This window comes from Cuculus canorus, chromosome 5 (assembly GCF_017976375.1).
Source record: "Cuculus canorus isolate bCucCan1 chromosome 5, bCucCan1.pri, whole genome shotgun sequence".
Lineage (NCBI taxonomy): Eukaryota > Metazoa > Chordata > Aves > Cuculiformes > Cuculidae > Cuculus > Cuculus canorus.
In genome coordinates this window covers 10,040,191-10,060,829 of record NC_071405.1, presented here as the reverse complement: position 1 = coordinate 10,060,829, position 20,639 = coordinate 10,040,191, and the positions used below count along the sequence as shown (strand labels likewise).

Sequence of the window (20,639 nt, the reverse complement as noted above, 5' to 3'; positions counted from 1 at the left end):
ATCACTAGAGATTAAAATGGCTTAAAAGAAGGGATGTTAGTGCTCCTGAACATCTTGAGATCACTGCAGGAGCAGTAAGGAAGGCTTCAGGTTGAAGTGGATGTTAATGTTTAACATGCTACTGTAACCCCAGTTGTAATCTTAGGCTTTTGGAGCTTCAGCAGGTCCCCTAATCGTTCCTTCTTGGGAACAGAACTTCCCACAGCAGAGCAATTTAATGGGAATACCCAGGCTTCACAGATTTTGGAAGTGGATGTGAATTGTTACTTGTGGTTGTACCATCATTTCACAACACATACATAGTCAAAGTGGCACTGGTGATTAACCTGTCACAAGTCATTGTCTTAATGTTCTCTTTGTTAGAGAAGTTCTTGAAGAACCACAAAAGAAGACAGATGCCATCTCTAGAGACATAGGAAAGTGCAAATAATGAAAGATAAATAAAATTCAGGTGAGATCTGTCATGCACAGCAGAGATTCTGTGACCTGAGTCTGGATGTTAAATGGCAGCTCATTATGCAGAGCTGCATTTGAAACAAGGGCCAAGTGGAAGCATCCTGAGGGTCCAGAAAATACTGTCACTAAATGTTAGTGTTGACACCACTGTAATAAAATAACATTCAAGGAAAATGGAGCTTACATGGTTGCAGTGTACCAGGTGGTTCTCTGCACCTTCAGTCTTATAATCTTCAGATAAAGCCCATACAAGCTTTTAGGTTCCACTTGTACTTTGTTAGCAAAGAAAATGACCCATATAGACCCTATCCTGACTCTCAGAACCTAAGTAAAAATAGAAAAAGAGTAGATCTATTTAATATCTGAGCTATTAGACTGCAAATATGCTGTTAGAAAAATCTATGAAACTGAGCATGAGAAATTCCCCAAGATGACCAAGTAATAGATGAAGTATCTCATCAGGCCAGTGGTATGCTTTACAAGTTTTTTCATATCTGTTGGGCAATTTGGTGCTCTGCTACAGCCTAAATTTGTGAAAATGTAATTAATTGAGCTGTAAAAAGACACTCAGACACTTGTTTAGGTAATGCAGGCCAACATGAGCAGTGCACAAAACCAGTTCCAGAGCTGTCAACACTAGCTTTAAATTAGGGGAGTGCTGTTTTATAAGATCTGTCACTGAATTCTTCATTTATACTATCTGTCCTGAGGTACTGAAAGTGGATTCAGAGGTTTTGGCAATTAAAGAGTGTATCATCATCCTATTTCTGTGCTTCAGCATTTTTTATGTACCCCAGCTTTCACAGCTGATTGATTAATCTCCTTTTATAAGTGTTTGCTAAAGAAGGAGAGAGCATTTGTCTGGGTATCAGTTGTCCAGAAAAATTTCCAAGAACATAAACTCTTTCATAAACATTCTCATACTGGTATATCCCAGCTTTTGAAGTCTCAGGATGCAAGAAAACACTTTTAACTATAATTTAGGAGTGCTATTGTCTCAGATTGTAAGTCCTCAAGCCTGATTTCTTCTGTTCATCTTCATGTTGATTAGGAAAAGCAGAATATAGCTATAATATTAGTGACTTCAAATACTTCTGAAGGAGCTTGGTTCCTCATTTTCTCAGGACATGTGAAGGATTTTTTTGAAGTAGAGATCAAATCAGTGTTAAATCATGGAGTTCATTAATCTTTAAAGTTTTCCATCTTGCCGTTTTCTATAGACAAGCAGAAAAGGAAGGCTGATTTTCTCAGAAGTTTCTCAAGCCTGATACTGCTATTATAAAATAAATCAGTGTTTAAACCATTGCAATCCATCCAGTCTTAGATCTCTTAAATATCTAAAGAAGTCTCCTGCACGATTTGTTAGCCTTCTAGATAGTTTAGTACCTTTAACTGGATCCCAGTTCCTACAACTTGCTTTGTGTAGTTAGGAGGCAAGCTAAATACCCAGGGCAGTTCTACTTTCTTGAGGATTCTCTGGACAAATTCTAACTCTGCATTAGCATGACACTTGGGAGTCCTTTGCAGTCCAAGGATGAGCTACCCAGAAGTTTCTGAAATAAAATGAAATTTGTGCCTGCACCAGGTACAACTGTTACAACTCCTATTCAGTTCTTCCTTAGCAGATTATCTGTTAAGCTTCATTGTTGAGCTCACATCTTCCAAAACACAAGCATTACTTTTGTCATGTTTAAAGGCATATTTTTTTAATGTTTTCCTCTATCCCACTGCTTAAAAAACCTCCTATTTTTTCTTTATAATCTGTAGCTTTTATTTTCATAATGTTGTGTTGAAGCATATCTCTACATTTTGAAAAGAACATCCATTGCTGTTTTCTTGTATAGTTCATGCAAACAAATGGGCAAATGAGTAAATGAAGAGTAATTGAAACTCTGGAAGAACATGTGTTATATTATTAATATTTATGAATGACTGTCCTTTCTCAGGTTTTTATAAAATAACTCCACTCATTCAGCCGGTACTCTTCATTATTTTCAAGTTGCCAGTGACAGTTCTCCTTCCTGTAGATACCCTCATTCCAGACACATCATTCAGACCTCACAACAAACCCATGAAGAGTTGTAATCGTTTTGGAAAATGGAAGACTTGTAGTACCAGAACAGGCAAGTAATCAGGAGAAGTTGCATCATGACATAACAGCAACAAACATTAAGCCTGTGGAGAAAACTGGACCTTTAATTTTTAAACTGTACTGTTTCTGTTCAAATCAACTCGTGACTTTGATTCACTCATCTCTTCTAAGGTTGTGTTGTCTCATCATTCTCTTTTAAAGAAGTTTGTGAAATTGGTTTCTTGAGGAAAATACCGCCTCCTATTCTCAGGTCTGGTAGATGGTTGTATGATGTATGAATTGTAGCAGACTCTGTAACGTGGTGATGTTGTTAACTGGGAGGATCATACCTTGACAGGGAGATTCTGTGAAGCTGCAGAGACTACACATGCTCCTAGCTTTATACAGACCTTCCATTTCTAACACCTAGAGAAGCATTAGCTGTTTGGAAGTGGGCAGGCAGGAAGGGTTTCCATTCAAAAGGAAATACTGGTGTTCTAGGCTTAAAACCAAATAAATGACTGTGTACAGATGTTCAAAGAGAGTGGGCTTGTGTAAGCATGTCAGAGATGAGACTGTGTGGTAGTTCAATCCAGAAAGCTTCAGTTCTCTGCTGGCTTCTATTGCCACTCCCTCATTTGCTTTTGCTCTGCCCTAGTCCTGCCTTGACTGTGTGGTATCATTCTGCTTTGTAATTCTACGTGGTTCTGCTGAAACCTTTCAGTCCCCTCATTGTCCTGTCTGAGCGTTTTTTGCAGTACTATAGCATCTCAAAGAACTATAGAGAGGAGAAAGCAGTGACCCAAGGCATGAATGTATAAATGAAAAAAAGATGAACTTGTCAAATTATCTGCTGAGAGTTTAGTATGGTGGTAGAAGGCCATTAATCTTCAAGTATTTCTTTCTGTTACAGGGTGGAAATAATGCAGGCCATACTGTTGTCGTTGATGGGAAAGAATATGATTTTCACCTCTTTCCGAGTGGCATCATTAATCCAAAGGCAATTTCTTTTATTGGTAAGATAATTTTGGAACTTACTAAATAAAACAGCATTGCATGGTAGGTAGCTGCAACTACATTTTATACTAGCAAGCAAATTAAAACATATAGGTGACTGTCAGTCGGATTTACTTTAGCTTCAGCTCTTTGACTTTTATCATACTGCTGCTTTAGTATGAAGAGTTATTCTATTTTCAGTGGCAACTTAGTTTCTGCTACTAGAAAACTGAAAGTAAGAACCCCCTCTTTCCATCATATTGCTCTCTCTTATACTTTATGGTACAAATTTGGATCCTATCTTCTACTTGCACATTGCTTTTATACTTTGAGAAATATATACGTTATTCTTTGAGGACACAAAACTCAGTACTTATTAAATAAATAAAGTAATTTATTTCTGGTATCTCTTTACTAACTTTCCAGAAATAGCCCACAGGATACTTCTGCTTGGAAGGTTATTGTCCAGTCTCCTTTTTGTTCACACTGACATCTGTTTGAGTTGATGTTGTATTTCACTGTAAAGATATTTGATGCAGATGGCATCGTAAAAAAGTTTGCATTGCTTACTGGACATTAAACTCATATTTAAGTGATAGGCAAGTGTAAGCCTTTTATTCATCCAAGTTTTTGTTCCATTATATAATGCTGATGGAAACATATGAAACATTTTTTCTCTCTTCTAAATATGGGGTATTGTCTCATTTTCCGATTTACTCTCTTAAGTTATCCTAAATTTGGGCTGAGACAGACTCCTGCAGATATTTCTGATGTTCCCAAGAAGGAAGCAGCAGCTCTTTTCGGCCCACTACATCACTAATCCTCCACATCTCATCAGTAATGCTCTATATTGCTTGTAGGTACTATAATGTAACTCAAAAGCAGGAAGAAGGCATTGCTAATGCCTTACAGCATAGTCTGAGTTGAGTTTGCAGTGAAAATATACTGTCACACAGAATTGTGTGTGTTTTAAGTCCATGGACGACTTTCAGCTTTTACAATGAACAATTGAAGCTGAAATTGTGGTGCAAAGTCCACCACAAAGACAAGAATCTGCTTACCTCAGCTGGCTCTGGAGCAGGCATTCACATCTGAAACAAGCAAGCTCTGGTTTTTCTGATTTTAGCAGGCTTGTAGCTGCTTACCCAAAGTGGGGATTTATGCAAAAAGTTCTCAAGGTCACTTTGTGAGAAATGTGAGAAACTTAGTCTTCCTTCTAAATAAAATTTCAGACAGCAAGTGTTTACATGCCTTGCATCCTAAGAATTAATATTTTATTTCTTGCTTTAAAATAAATCATTTTTGTTCCCGAAGGTAATGGAGTGGTTATACATTTACCAGGCCTGTTTGAAGAAGCTGAAAAGAATGAAAAGAAAGGTTTGTATCAAGTAATTTTTAACCTTTCTTTATATTGGTAGTCAGATTGAGAGTTTAAAGCCTTTGTTTATGACCATAAATATGCAGTGCAATAACATTCTGGAATTTAAGTAGTGAGGAAAAGAGCATTTAAAATTTTGAATTGTGTTGTAAGTCTTCAGACGGATTTTCAAAAGAAATCTTTTCATGGATTTTCAGGAAGTTTTATGGCACTTAATACCACCTTGGATAGAAAATAAAATTCTTAAGTGGGTGGCAAAGCTTAATTGGTCCTCAAACAGATGATTTAACCCAGAACTTCTGTGTTCCTGTTTTGTGCCAAAGTATAAACTCAGTTGATTTTGCTTCAAGTGGGGCTTTGGACCAGATGGCCTTCTAAGGTCTCTTACATCTTAAACTGTTATATATATATATATATTTAATTCTCTATTTTTTTATTTTAAGTTAATGGATTTATCATATAGCAAATTACACAAGAATCTTTCCTTAAAATAAGAATTGTGTGTAAGCCACAGCATTCTGGCATTAAGAAGTAGTGAGTATCTTTGTCCAGACCAAAATGAGAAAGCTGAAAAAGTAAAAAAAGTGTGACAAGTTTGTTAATGAAAAGCATTGCTGATATTTCAGTATTCAGTTAGGTTTTATCTGTTTTGTCTACAGTCATCTTAACAAGAAGCTATATAAACTAGAAAACATAGAAAAACTAAAAGCAAATTTCAAATTCTGACCAATGAGCACAACTGAAATCCTTTTTTTGTTTATATCTTCTGACAGGTTTAAAAGACTGGGAGAAAAGACTGGTTATATCAGATAGAGCACATCTAGGTAAGTGATGACTGATGTAGAGGAAAAAAATGTCACAAATGATTGCGTTGTATTTAGCTGCCTTATTATCCACAGAGCAGTCATGTATTTAATCTAATACGGCTTCTTTATATGTTGTGCATCGGAAACACATTAATAGAATTTGTATCCACTAGAGAGTGACATTTCACGTTTTCACATTGCTTAAGGGAATACTTGTTCCCTTTTCTCATGAGGAGGCCTATGCACTATCAAAGAAAACAAAGGCACTTATTCTTCAAATTATAGATGTCTGTGATCTAAAGAAGAATGTTTTTTCTCCTTTGGTCTCCCACTATGTCTGCTTTATTTTCCTTTGCAGTGTTTGACTTTCACCAGGCGGTAGATGGGCTCCAGGAAGTGCAACGTCAAGCGCAAGAAGGAAAAAAGTAAATATTTTCAGCACTTTAATTTTATTAATCATTTTGCAGACTTGAAAAATAGATGTAGTTTTGGAAAACAGAAATGCAACTTACCTCTAAAGAGCCTTGCTGATGTTACTAATTCTATGGCTCTGTTCTGCTCCTGCTTATGTTAGCAAACAAACTGAGATATTACTGAAAAGACAGGGTATGAATTCTTACATATTTTCATTTTCCAGTTCTCTGCAACATGTAGAGACGTTTTGAAACTCCTACCAAATCCTCAAAACTCATTTTCATTAAAATAGTGTTTCCAATCCAGTTTCGCATCAGCCTAGTGATGCTCTTTTGAATCAGGCCTGAGGTGTTGGCGCGATAAGCATGTGGGTATGGGAAACAGTTTCACTTTTTATTGCATCAAGGTAAAGGCTGCAGCAGCAGTTCATAGGTATAAGAGGTGGTTATGAATAATGCCAAAACTGTAGAATCACAGAATCACAAGGTTGGAAAGGACCCATTGGATCATCGAGTCCAACCATTCCTAACACTCCCTAAACCATGTCCCTAAGCACTTCATCCACCCGTTCCTTAAACACCTCCAGGGAAGGCGACTCGACCACCTCCCTGGGCAGCCTGTTCCAGTGCCTAATGACTCTTACTGTGAAGAATTTTTTTCTGATATCCAACCTGAACCTGCCCTGACGGAGCTTCAGGCCATTCCCTCTTGTCCTGTCCCCTGTCACTAGGGAGAAGAGGCCAGCTCCCTCCTCTCCACAACCTCCTTTCAGATAGTTGTAGAGAGTAATAAGGTCTCCCCTCAGCCTCCTCTTCTCCAGGCTAAACAACCCCAGCTCTCTCACCCGCTCCTCGTAAGACTTGTTCTCCAGCCCCTCACCAGCTTTGTTGCTCTTCTCTGGACACGCTCCAGAGCCTCAACATCCTTCTTGTGGTGAGGGGCCCAGAACTGAACACAGTATTCAAGGTGCGGTCTCACCAGTGTCGAGTACAGAGGGAGAATAACCTCCCTGGACTTGCTGGTGACCCCATTTCTGATACAAGCCAAGATGCCGTTGGCCTTCTTGGCCACCTGGGCACACTGCTGGCTCATGTTCAGTTGGCTGTCAACCAGCACCCCCAGGTCCTTCTCTTCCATGCAGCTCTCCAGCCATTCTTCCCCCAGTCTGTAGCGCTGCATAGGGTTGTTGTGCCCCAAGTACAGGACCTGGCATTTGGCCTTGTTAAACCTCATCCCATTGGCCTCGGCCCAGCAGTCCAGCCTGTTCAAATCCCTTTGCAGAGCCTCCCTACTGTCTAGCAGATCGACACTTCCTCCCAGCTTAGTGTCATCTGCAAACTTGCTGAGGGTGCACTCAATGCCTTCATCCAGGTAGGAAACAAGATCGCTCACAGGACTGGTTGTTGTTTACAACTATAGACAATGCTGCAACTGTGAAAATGCCATTTGTTTCCTATTGTTTGTGATAAAGAATGTAGTAGTACTGCAGCATACTACAGTAGCCGTTATTACTGTATAAGATATATATCTACACACAGATAATTTCAGCTAAGCTTGTCTCAGCCAGACTCAAGACTTAATGTTTTACCGCATACCATGAAAACTAGCAATAGTTATACAAGTTCACTGAAGCATGAAAGTTGCTATATATTTATTGTTACAGAACCTTAGGGGGTTTTTTGTATCTCAGACCCTTCTGCCCAGTATATGGTATATTGAAGAGCTTTAACAAAATTACTTAGCCTAAAGCATATTTTTGCATGTATTTATACATATTTGGGGGGTTCTTTTTAATTAGTATTGGCACAACAAAGAAAGGGATTGGACCAACATATTCTTCCAAAGCTGCACGAACAGGCCTTCGAATATGTGACCTCCTTTCTGACTTTGATGAATTCTCTTCAAGGTAGAACTACTTTTATTTCTAAATATTATGTTAGTGTGTTACGTTTTGGCTGACGGATTTGCTTTTAAGGAGAGGTTTTTAAATACATGTCTGAATTTTTAATATAAATTGTCTAGAAGGCAAAGAAAACTGGAAAGAATGTGTTTCCTGTATTTCACAAAGTTTCTCATTATTTAAAATGTAATTTTATACATTGAGAAATGCACTGGTTGAGATCAAAGTTCTGGGCATTTTCTGCCTATAGCTGTCAGTACATACTATGTATATACTGTGTGTATACTATATATGTATGTATATGCTGTGTGTATACTATGTATGTATATACTATATATATGTGTATATACTGTGTATGTGTATATAATATGAATATACTATTTATATACTATATTTGTATGTACAGACTGTGTACTATATGTGTGTGTATGTGTATACTATGTGTGTACTACATGTGTGTATGTGTATACTATATGTGTACTATATAAAAAAGTATATACTGACCTGAGTTCTTGGCAAATGTTCTGTGAACAGTAACTCCGAATGTTCCTCATAGATAGGATTTCAATATTTTGCAGATTTAAAAATCTGGCACAACAATACAAGTCAATGTTTCCTACCTTGGAAATAGACATAGAAGGACAATTGAAAAAGCTAAAGGTAAGGATTTAACACTTGTGATATTTGTTCCATTTCAGAGAAAGTATAGAAGAAAACAGTAATGTCTGAGTTAGTTAAAAAAAAGTAAAAATCACATTTACCAGAACCTACTACTTACTAAATTAATTGATTGACTTAAATGAAAAAAAATCTTCATTATTATAAAACCTTTTAGTAAGCAGTGGCTATGCTTTGTAATAGGATGTTCTGTTATTGTGGGCAATAAAATAAATTTTTGTGAATGATTTAAGTTCTTGAAGCTGGCATGCTAGGATTATCTGAATGTTTCAACAGTGAACACAGTGTTCCCTGCTTCCAGCTATTGTCTGGGGAAAATGATGTTTTTACTCACATTTGCAGGGATATGCTGAAAAAATCAGACCCATGGTTCGAGATGGCGTGTATTTTATGTATGAGGCTCTTCATGGCTCCCCAAAGAAGATTCTTGTTGAAGGAGCCAATGCAGCGTTACTTGATATTGACTTCGGTAAGTTACATTCTAAACTCCATTTAATTCCTAAGAGATTGGTTGTATTTTCATTAGGTTTGGTTTGATTTGTGTTTATATCGGCTTTGCAGACAGCGGGAAAATAGAGAAACACAATAGTCTTTCCTTTAATAGGAACAGATCTCCTAAAAGTAAAGCACAGTAAGGCAGAGACTGTATCGTTAAAGAGATTAAGTGTTTAGGGCTTAAATATTCATTTTTACTGAAGCTTCTTCAGGTGGAGTTGAAATTTCACTCCAGATGTTCTTGTCTTTTTTACTTCTAAATGTGCGTGCACGTTGCCATTCATTTCAGGCTGAGAGAATTCCTCTGCAGTGGAGCGAGGATTAAACTGTTACAGATAATCTGTAAGTGTAGCTTCTTCAGTTGACCTCTGCTCTGTTCTCTTAACAAAAGTCTAGTTAAACCACTTAGGTATCCATGAAGGTGAAATGAAGAACTGGAGAGGTGCTCCGATCCAGTGTCACAGTGTAGAGATCATGAACAACCTCTGAAGACTTAGGAAATTTGCTGCAGATACTCAGAGCTACTTGTGTAGAGCCCTGGGAATGTCAGACTGTGACCTTTACACCACATTCTTTGGGGATGTTGGGGAAATACTTCCTGTGATAGTGTAGGACAGTGGAAGAAAAAACTTCACACAGCAGCAGCATCCTGTAATAGATCCAGTGCCTAATGGTAGTATTAAGATGCTTTTGCATTTCTCCCTTGTGTGCAATCCTCAGTGAAAGTTGCAAAGGATGAATGCAGAAAAGCTTCCATATTTTAACAGATCATACCTACTTGATACTCCCTCAAGTATAGGAAAGCAGTGCTTTTTCTTAATTGTCTGATTCTTGCTCGCTAATAATATGCTTTTATACAAATTGCCAGGATAAGTCAGCTACTTGGAAAAAAATCCTTTGTTTTCAGGGGTTTCTGTGGAGCTTTAGAAGTCTATATACATATTATTCACTACAGGAAGAAGCAATTTGGGGAAGAACAGCTTAATTATTTATCTTAAAAGCAAAATGGGGACAGATAGTAAGAACAATTTGCCCTGCTGTTTGGTTGCTGTTCGTGTTTAGCTTTAAAGCCAAACATACAGGTGAAAATCTCCTTTCAGAAAACTCACAAAAGAAAATCAGTCTTGTCTTTCTTGCCATTGCTGAAACATGTCTGTGCTGTTGTATCTTTCTTACAGGCACATATCCTTTTGTGACTTCATCGAACTGCACCGTAGGTGGTGTATGCACCGGGCTTGGTGTCCCTCCCCAGCACGTCGGTGATGTGTATGGTGTGGTGAAGGCGTACACTACTCGAGTGGGAATTGGAGCTTTCCCCACTGAGCAGATTAATGTATGTTTAAAGTTACAAAATGTAACACATACAGTTGCAAAAGAATAGGGTCAGTGGAATGGGGTAAGGATATAGCACCAATAAATAAGCTCTGTGATAATAATGCCAATCAATTACACTCACAAAGAGAGTTATGTTATATTGCCGTGACCCCACTTTTGTTGTAATTAATAATGTGAAAACAGATTTCATCATTTTATTTAAAATCGTTGAGTGCATCTCTGTGGCGAGAGTTTGTTGTAGACTGGAACTGTCAGTGCATCAGAACAAAGCTTGACTTACAAGATGCAACTTCTATGTTTAACAGCCTGTGTTCTGTGAGATTTATAGAACAAATGTGGTGTGTGCATCAGCTGGTCATGTACAAATTGATCAAAATCTCTCCCCTTCTTTTATTGATTCTTTTAAACAGTCTGTTGTATTTTCATTGTCAAGAAACTAGAAAACTCAGGATATTGATTATGAGCTGTGCTCACATCAATCTCTAGGTTAGTGATCTGAATCTAAGGATTTAGTCACCTAAATCTTTTCTGCAATGGCTCAAATGAATTGATGATATCCTTTACTTTTAGGAATCATGACCGTGAAGTTTCTTTCTTCTTCATTTTTAACACATTGTAAATGCTGCCAGCCTGAAGGGAACAGTTGGCAGTCTCATACTGTGGTGGAACCTAGAAGCCCTAGGCATGGTCAAGGAATCTATTGATCCCGATAGATACTGTACAAGCGTCTGTCTTGTCCCAGGCATTTACAGGCTTGTACTCAAAACCAATGGATGCCAAAAGACCAGATGAAGAAAGCAAACACAAACTGAATTGAAAACAGGGCTGAACTGTCAAGGAAATCTTCCTGCCAGATGAGGAAGGAAGAAAAGTGTCTCCTTAGAACTTGAAATAGTCATGTTGAATAAGTATTTTGGAATGCTAATGATTGAAATGCAAAAATCTTTTGCATGAGGGGCTTTATTCTCCAGCTTGGTTCCTTCCTAATAAGACTTATTTTTTCCTGAAAAATAAGCCTTGGAATTGAGCAACTCTATGTTGCTTGTATTCATCTATATCTGTTTAGATTTTGTTTTCCTGAAAAAAACAAAACATTTCCTTTTTCAATGAAATACAATCAGCATTCTTTCTGGCTTCTTTCAGGAAATTGGAGATCTTTTACAGTCCCGGGGCCATGAATGGGGTGTAACTACAGGCAGAAAGAGACGCTGTGGCTGGTTAGATCTTGTCAGTTTGAAATATGCTCATATGATCAACGGATTCACTGCGTAAGCATCACAGATTTTGCGCTACATTTGGAAGTGATAATTTTGTGCTTCACAGAATAAATATGTAGGTAACATTAATATAAGTCCAGTAAAGTGTTACATTTTAAGCAATAAAATAATTCACTATGGGCAACTGAGATTTGTCTGAATGCTAATAATCTAATTCTTTTGACTTGTTTTTTTGTTCAAATCAAACATCGTAACAGTGATTTTTTTCATATATGTTTTTATTTTGCTTACATCAAATGGCAAATGTATATTGGATCAGTGTATTTTGTTTTCTAACAGTTTGCTCTGGTGTTCTTAGTCAAGTGCTTTCGTAGTGTCTTATGCTGTGATCTAAAAGCTGCTGGTTTTTGGCTGTGGTTGGTTCTAGTGGATCACACAGTGCATCATTCAGAACCACTGCCTGTTAAGGTGGGATGAGGCAGATGACACTAAGTGTACGGCAGCTGGCATAGCTCTCATTCCAGTCCTGACAAGTTCGTTTATTTGCCAAGGTGAAGTCTAATATTGTATTATAAATTCAACTTTTAATGGGCTGAGTTTTATTTTCACCGAGACCAAGTGAATTACTTGTTTGGTAAATTAATTTATAATTCAAAATGTATATTAAATTGACATTTTAAAGGAAAAGTGGCTGTTTAAAGAGCATAACGCTGTCAAGCTATCTTCTATCAAATGCTAAAATGCTAGGAATTATCTCAAGCCATTAATTTATAACTAACTACCAATCCACGTTTTCAGAACAAGTTGCAAAAGTTTCATTACAGTTTTGTTCAGATGAAGTGTAGACTTGCCTGTGCTTTCAGGCAAACTTGTTCATATATGCAAACATGTAACCCTGGGCATTTTAATATCTTATGAACTGAGACTTGACTAAGTATTGTTTATGCTTCTAGTTTTATAGAGGAGCAATGATCTTCGTTCATGAATTTATCAAAAGGGGGGTTTGGTTTTTTTCTTGCATTTATATTTTTCTTTTACTTACACAGTTCTAGTTTATGTGGAAACAATATTAGGAAGGTGTTATGTTATCTCTGTTAACTGTGACAGTTAAAAAACATGAGGAGACAAAAAATTCAAAATAGTTGAAGAACTGGCTCTATGCTGTTCGTTTCCGTTCTTTCATTTCTTTCATTTAATCATTGTATTCATTGTATAATTACTGAGCATACTTAGCATAAACGTCTAAATACTTAGATACATTTTAATCGAGCAATGTCTGGCATATTGTTTCTAGAGAATTTGACTGGTTTTAAAATGCATTTTTATTTTGATCAGTGAATACTACAATATCTTCTTGAGGTTCCAGTTTTGTGTTCCACCTTGTGTTCCGATTTCACTCACAAGATAAAAATTTCCATTAAACTGACAACCCTGACAACACAGCCCAGGCACTGAAAATCAGACGGGAAGCCTTCCTGCTGAACTGCATACGTGATTTTAGTGGCCAGATTATGCTTATGAAGTCAAAGTATAATTTAGTAAATAAGTCTGTCTTATGATTGTTGTTAATCAGTAGGAATAACAGAAGTAATAATTAGTAGTGACGTAAATTGACGTGCCATCATACCCATCCAAACCAAGTCCAGTAAGTGCCACGTAGTCAGCTTGTGTTTTCATGAGCTGACCTGAATGCTGTGCACCTGTATGAGCAGCCAAGCCTTTGGAAATCTTAGTAACTTAGTCATGTGTTCATCCCAGGGGCATGAATTCAATTAACAACTTTCACAATTTAATATATTTGTGTATTTCTGCTTGCTGAGTTGCCTGAGCTGGATTTGTAAATGCAGTAATAGAAAGAAAAGAAAAAAAAAGACAGAAAGTGTAAAGGAAGAGCTTGATCACATGTGTGACTCTAATTGATGTTTTTCTCTGCAGTTTGGCATTAACAAAACTGGATATTCTTGATGTCCTTGATGAGGTTAAAATTGGTATTGCTTATAAATTGGGTGGAAAAAGAATTCCATATTTTCCAGGTATGTTGTTAAATACGTTCTATTTATGTTGGGGTTTTTTTTCTGCCTGTTAAGTCATACCTGGTGGGACAGACTGCTTTTCAAAATCAGGCTTGATTTCTTTTTCACTAGACTTTCTGTAGAAATTTGCAGAACTGTAGTATGGGTATAAAGTCATTTTCTATTCACCTGGCATCTCTGCCTACAGTGAGTAGTTCAGAGCAAATGAAATCCTGTGTTATGCCTCTGTCTTGTCCTATTAGATTTATTTTTTTTATTCACCAGGGATCTGAAAGTCAGCAAGGCTCAAGGCAGTGACTGTGTAGCATTGGCAATAATGTTTAATGAAGTAAAGTTAAAACTAAAAGCAGTGCTTAAACTGTGTGAAAATGAGGCTAGTAGAAGCAAGAATAAAGCTGCTTTTGGGCTACCATCATATGCCTGTGATTAACAGCAGCAACATTGTGTAATAAAAATATATATTGCCTTTCTATGTGACTGATGTTAACATTTTTAAGATGTAATAATATGTAATTTTCTTACATTAATGATGGTTTCAAGATACGTGTAAAGTCTGTGCCAAGATGAGGGGTTTGTTCTGTTGAGACAAGGGATTCTGGCGGTTTCGGAAGGGCTGGCAGCAGCCAGCTTTCCTACCACTGATAGTATCAGTGGGGAAAAGCCTATGAGCATCTAAGTTTTAGCAAGCCTGAATTAACCCTGTTCCATAAAGATAAAAACATTTGAGACAATAGTGCATTGTCTACAGGAGGTTCTCTATTTTATTATGTGCCAAGTTGGACCAAAAAGTGGAACTACTGTAAACTTCAAAGATTTTGTTTCCTCAAAAATAATACAGTTTTTAGAAGAGGAAACTGGATTCCTGGATCCTCATCAATCAGTAACAGAGCTTAATCTAAATTAAGAATGAATGAAAGAATGAACCAGCCAGTAGAATTACTGTTTTCTTTCATATATCAGATTTTAAATGCTATCAAAAAACTTCATCAGTCAAGGACTATAGGTGAGTTCTTTTAAGGTGGAGCAGCCAAAATGAACCGTGATAAAAATTATTCTCCCACAGCTAATCAGGACATCCTACAGAAGGTCGAAGTAGAGTATGAAACAATGCCTGGGTGGAAGACTGACACAACTGGTGCACGAAAATGGGAGGATCTCCCACCCAAGGCCCAGAATTACATCCGATGTGTGGAGAATCATCTTGGTGTGCCAGGTAAATATGTCTGTATATGTACATGTGAGGGTGCCAGAGCAGACTGGAACAGTAGTGTAAAAGTGCTCAATTCATTAGTCAGGAAGTGGTTTGGTTTGGGTGGTAGGCAACAGAAGGAGAGCTTGCCAAGAAGCAGCAAAGGGTGCTGCTCTGCAGGCGGGTCTGCAGTGTTGTAGAGGGCTCCAGGCTGCTGCTGACAAGGGTTTAACGAGAGAAGAGATAAATGTGTGTTGTTCTTGGCAAACCGCTGGCTTCAGTGAGAAGTCTGGGATCTCTGCACCATGCTTCAGTGCACAGTTAGTCAAATGTCTTCCCTTTATTAATTTCTTCCTTTCACATTACTTCCTGCACTGCATCCCTGCTTGAACGTAGATAGACTTCCCCCTTGCCCCTTCCCCCCCTTTGGAGACCGATCATGTTAAGGCATCCAATTTTTTTTTACATCTAATTGCTAGAGCTGTAGAGGTGCCAAGGGCAAGATATGGCATGAATGGTGGGATTTGGAAGGGAATTTCCATGGTAGCAAGCTTAGAAAGCTATCACACGTGCTTTTGTTTTCCGTAAAGCATTTCAAAGGTCACATGTGGGGAGTGTGAGCCAGTTGCAAGTGTGGCAATTCTAGTATTGTTCATGGATTAGGAAGTGTCTGATAGCAGAGTCTGAAACTTAGTGAATGGCCTGTGTGGTCATGGACAAAGATGGTAGTGATGGATATGTAAATAAAGCTCCCCTTATTTTATTTCTGAGGTTCTCAGTGTGAAGGCAACATGCCTTGGTGCATATGATGGCTTAAGGAGACCTACCTACAGTTGTTTCTGTAATATCCATGGGCAATGAAAATTATGGTACAACATTTGGGGTGGCTGCTCACATTGGGTGATGTTTTTAATTACAGCTTTACATTTAACAATACTACAGGGTGTGTGCTTCACTATCTCTTGGTCTACATCAAGAAATCTTCACAGGTTGGCAGAGCTCTTGCTCCCTCTCTGCAGGGATTGAGCTGGATGGATATCCTATCACACAAGGCAGTAACAGTTAAACCTGCTACAAAAATGTGTGACCTTCTGTTAGGCCTTCTACTGCAGTGCTTTGTGTTTCTGTAATTATTTCATGCTTTCAGACTTTAGAATATTGCACTTCTGGTCTGGTAATGCAGCAGAAGTAAAGCGATTTTTGACAGAAAAACGTCCTAGCGTTGTGTTTCAGTGCAAAGTTGGCCAACTTGTACTGTGTAGTGAAGTGTAATAAAAGATGAAAATTATTCCAATTCATTGTTTATAACATTTACTCTCAGTAATTTATCTAATAGATTTTTTTTTTCCTCCCTAGTTAAATGGGTCGGAGTTGGAAAATCAAGAGAGTCGATGGTCCAGCTATTTTAAACAAATGAAGAACTTCAGTGATGAGAAGCACAATTTAGTATTCATCTGTTCCTTACTGCTTCCTTTTGAAATGGAGATGCTATTCAAAACCGACATGTTCTTAGAATAGAACCATAGAATAGTTAGGGTTGGAAGGGACCTTAAAGATCATCTTGTTCCAACCCCCCTGCCATGGGCAGGGACATCCCATGAGATCAGGCTGCCCAAGGCCCCATCCAACCTGGCCTTGAACACCTCCAGGGATGGGGCAGCCACAGCTTCCCTGGGCAACCTGTGCCAGTGTCTCACCACTCTCATAGTGAAGAAATTCTTCCTAATGTCTAGTCTAAGTCTGCCCCTCTCCGGTTTATACCGGTTCCCTCTCATCCTATCCCCAAAAGCCTTTATGAATAGCCCCTCTCCAGCTTTCCTTTTCTTCTAGGAATTTAATAAAAGCAAAACATATATTCTGTATTTTAAGATTTTATTTGTCTTCAAGTTCTCAGTAAGTTCAATTTAACATATATTTGGTGGCCATCATAAAAAAAAAATAAAAGTATTCTTAAAGTAAAGAGAGGATATTTTTTTAAATTTGAGCCATGTTACTGTTTGAAAGTATTTTGCATCCATATAGAGTTATTTCTTCTTGCTGAAACAGTATTAAGCCTTTTCTAGTAGTTACTGGGTGACTTTGGAATTGTGAAGCTTGGATTTGTTCTTCCACTTCAAATGTTAAATTATCTATGTATCTGGGTTGGCAGTAATAAGGCAGATACCAAGTGCTTTCTATAATCCAAATTGGTTGGATTATACAGATTTTCAGTTTCTAAAATACAGTAGAGGTGTTAGGTGCATTTGACTGCTCAAAGCAAACACCATTATATATAATTTTTATACAATTATTTTTTAATAGCCCATTAAAATGAATGGAGAGCAGCTAAAGTATTTTTATCACAGAACCTGTTTCAGTAACTGAGATAACATCTGTATAGGGGCCAAACTGGAGACAGTTGACCTGCCTAATAATTCTTCTAAATATCCTGTGTGCTAACAGGCAGTCCCTCTGGAGGCTGTCAGACATGCAGTCTGTATTTTATGCAGTGGAGGAGGAGTGAGTGAATGTGGAAGGAAGACAGTCCTCAGGATACAGAGCGTGGGCAGAGTGGAGCTGAGAAGAGCATGCTGTGTCTTCTCAGTGAACCTCACACATTTTTTTTTCTGTTCATGCAGTGATTGCAATTTCCAAAGTTCCGCTGTGGTTGTCTGTTGAGGAACTTGGGACTTGCAGCTCTGTAAGGCACACTTGCTTCCACAGCTCCTAGGTTTCCAAGAATAAATCAATGCATGACTTAATGACGACTGCTGCAGTATTTACACCCCTCACACGTTTTGACCTTCCTCAGCAAAATGTAATGTCTATTTATAGAAGGGGACAACATGTGGCAGCCAAAGTTGGGACATGCATGGAGAGGTCCCGAAATTTTCAAGAATACACTTGGATTTCTTTGTTGATCTTCTAATTTATAGTGGTTACACATCAAGTGCTCTCAAAAAGACCTACTTCTTGTGGAGGAAAAAGAATACACAAGAAACTAAGTTACTCCGTAACTGGAATTTTCCAAGTAAATGTTGTTTTCCATGTTGTTGTTTCTCAGAGAGCTATAACAATATTTTGTGTCATTCCCAGGGGCTGTGGAAATGGCATCGCAAGCTCAGTAATGCCATTATATAATGTATGAAAATACAGTTTTTCTGAGGTGGTAACTCCAAGGATACAAAATTATTACATTCTTTGCATCAGAGATGGGGAAAAAGAAAAGCCTGTCTGGAGTATCTTGTGTCGTGTTTGCCCTCTTTGTCTTTTCTCACCTAATATTAAATTACAGTAGTGTTCAAACCTATTTCTGTCAAGAAGCAGTTAGAAAAGTACTGGTACGAACACATAGCAAGCACTAAATTTAACTTTACTGATGTATTGCTGCTTGTAGGGCAGAATTCTTGTACCCTCTAGCTGCAGTGTGGTCTCTGCATATCCCAGTTCGCCACAGACTGTGGCTTTATGCCACAAGCAAATACCCTTTCTCTCTTAATTATTAATAAAAAAGAGCCCAAAGCTGTGAATCCTCAATTCAGCTATAGCTCCTTTGTCCATCTTTGACAAGTGGTTTAATCTCCCTGCTACTGCTTTTTCAGTCTGTGAAATGGCAATTAGGAATACATGCTCACTTTTACACTGGTTTTTGGAGGTCCCTGGGTGGAGCTTTGCAGTCCTTGCTCTCACATTGATGAGGAAGCTCGCCCTGTAGCAGTTACGGGTGTTCTGATGAAAAAGTGACAAGATTTCTGATCTTATTTAATAGTTTGCACAGCAATTCTGAAGGGCACTTGCTAAGTGCTAATTATTACAAGCACTGTCAAATGTGCCTCATTTTTATGAGGTAATTTAAGCCTAAAGAGGCTTGGCAGTACAGTAATTAAGTTTTGTTCTCACATGGCTTAACCTTGTGACATTTGCCTACTGGATGATCTAGACCTATTCTTGGCCCCACCTTCATCGGTGCATTTGTGCTAGGAGGTTGCCGCTATATTTAAGTTTTGATTAATTTATAGGCCAAGTCCATAATGACTAACTAGCCACTCAGTGTGCTGAATAACTGGATTAAATTATCAACTCTAAATGAAGTATTTGGTATACTGAAAAAAAATGGAATTTAGAGCTTAATTTTCACAGGATTACTTTCTCTTGTTCAGCTGGTCATTTATTTTCCAATAGGTAATTTTTCCATTAAGTCTCAGTTAGAATCACATTGCCTGCCTTTCCATTCAAGGATTCATCAGAAAACCTGGTGATATTGGCAGTGGGCATGATGTAACAGGCAGTTATCCCATGACTTATTCTGCTGCTGTAAAAGTAATATACATTTCATTTCATCGCATGGACTATTTAAATGTAAGTTCTGCTCCTATTGAATTTCATATGTCGTCATTGAGTTAAATGTGAATGAGTTCAGACTTATATTGAAAATCTCTAATCTATTGAGTGACACAATGCTTAATAAGAACATTTTAATGTAAATTTGCTTTCATTTTGGCTGTTTCCCATGTGTATTATTTTATATTGCTTGGAATTTCATTTAATAACAATCACTATGATGAGTTTAACTTCTTTCTCCTCGGCCGAATGCAATAATAATGAGTAAAGCTGGTTGATGCATCATACTGTTAGATATCTGGATGGAAGAGTAAGAGAAGACATCTACCAAAATGGCATACTTAGTGGTAAAGAGTATTGGTTTTGAAGTAGCACTTACTGATTCACTTGTTGCACATTAAGGTATTTGACACATTTTCTCAGTTACCTTACGATATGGCCTTCAGTCAGGTGTGTGCTTCCTAAGACACGCAGGATAGGATGTTGAAGCTTTTGTAATTTTTAATCTGGCTGTACATGGTCTTATAGTTCTGGCATAATGCACTTTATAAAAGGAGAGAAGATTAAGCATTTCCAGTGTAGTGTGCGAACTATACTTACACCTTATGCAGATTTTTTTTCAGATGAATTTTGAATCCACACCTGTTTATTTGTCTGAAAGACATTAAAGCCAATTTAAAGTAACAGTGCTTGGTCTCTATGTCTTTCTTTCTTTTTTCTTTTTAGCACAATATACATCATACGAAAACCTGGTTCAATAATTCATGTATTTTAAAAACAACTAGCGGCATTACTCAGGGAATGAATATTTTCTTTCAGTCTGCAGGATCTCAGGTTTTGTTCTATAAAGTTTGTGACACTTTTCAATTTACAAACTGAGCAGGGATCCACCTTTACCCCCAGGATTTACGGTTCATGATCTTTAGTGAGCTCACCTCAGTGAACAGTGGTTTTATGAAGAGACAGAAACATTTTCTAATTGATGTAAAAATGTTCTTGCCGTACCAGCAAGCTCAGAACAACTGATGTCACCTCCACACAGCACTTTATCAACAGTATTGTGCTAGAAAAGAAATGCAAGTTGTGGCTCAGATAAATATTTATCACCTCCAAAATGTGAATGAGCTTCAGACAAGTACTGTTAGGGATTTTGGAAGCCTTTATAGAAACCACATTTTCTCATCCGTTATAGAGGGGGCCTGGATCAGCAGTGACCTGTCTGGTAAATTATAACACATTAACAGACAATGCAGGGCAATGCCTGAGAGCTCTATGAGAACTTCTCTGCTAATTAGCTAATGTGTCTTCATTTCCTTTGCATCAGTTCTATGTATAAATTCATGTAGAATGG

The 20,639-nt window shown here is 37.8% G+C and overlaps 1 protein-coding gene across 1 annotated transcript in view; it reads left to right on the top strand.

Moving 5' to 3' along the window:
* The window catches only part of ADSS1 (adenylosuccinate synthase 1), a 31,545-nt gene extending 11,568 nt beyond the window's left edge, over positions 1-19,977 (top strand). Inside the window, exons 2-13 of the mRNA XM_009560999.2 lie at positions 3,441-3,543; positions 4,838-4,900; positions 5,675-5,725; positions 6,066-6,132; positions 7,920-8,027; positions 8,600-8,681; positions 9,042-9,168; positions 10,373-10,527; positions 11,673-11,797; positions 13,682-13,779; positions 14,843-14,992; positions 16,325-19,977. Coding sequence (XP_009559294.2) covers positions 3,441-3,543; positions 4,838-4,900; positions 5,675-5,725; positions 6,066-6,132; positions 7,920-8,027; positions 8,600-8,681; positions 9,042-9,168; positions 10,373-10,527; positions 11,673-11,797; positions 13,682-13,779; positions 14,843-14,992; positions 16,325-16,377 — 1,182 coding nt within the window. The 3' untranslated portion in view covers positions 16,378-19,977. The remainder of the gene's footprint in view (positions 1-3,440; positions 3,544-4,837; positions 4,901-5,674; positions 5,726-6,065; positions 6,133-7,919; positions 8,028-8,599; positions 8,682-9,041; positions 9,169-10,372; positions 10,528-11,672; positions 11,798-13,681; positions 13,780-14,842; positions 14,993-16,324) is intronic.
* The last annotated feature ends 662 nt before the right edge of the window (positions 19,978-20,639 follow it).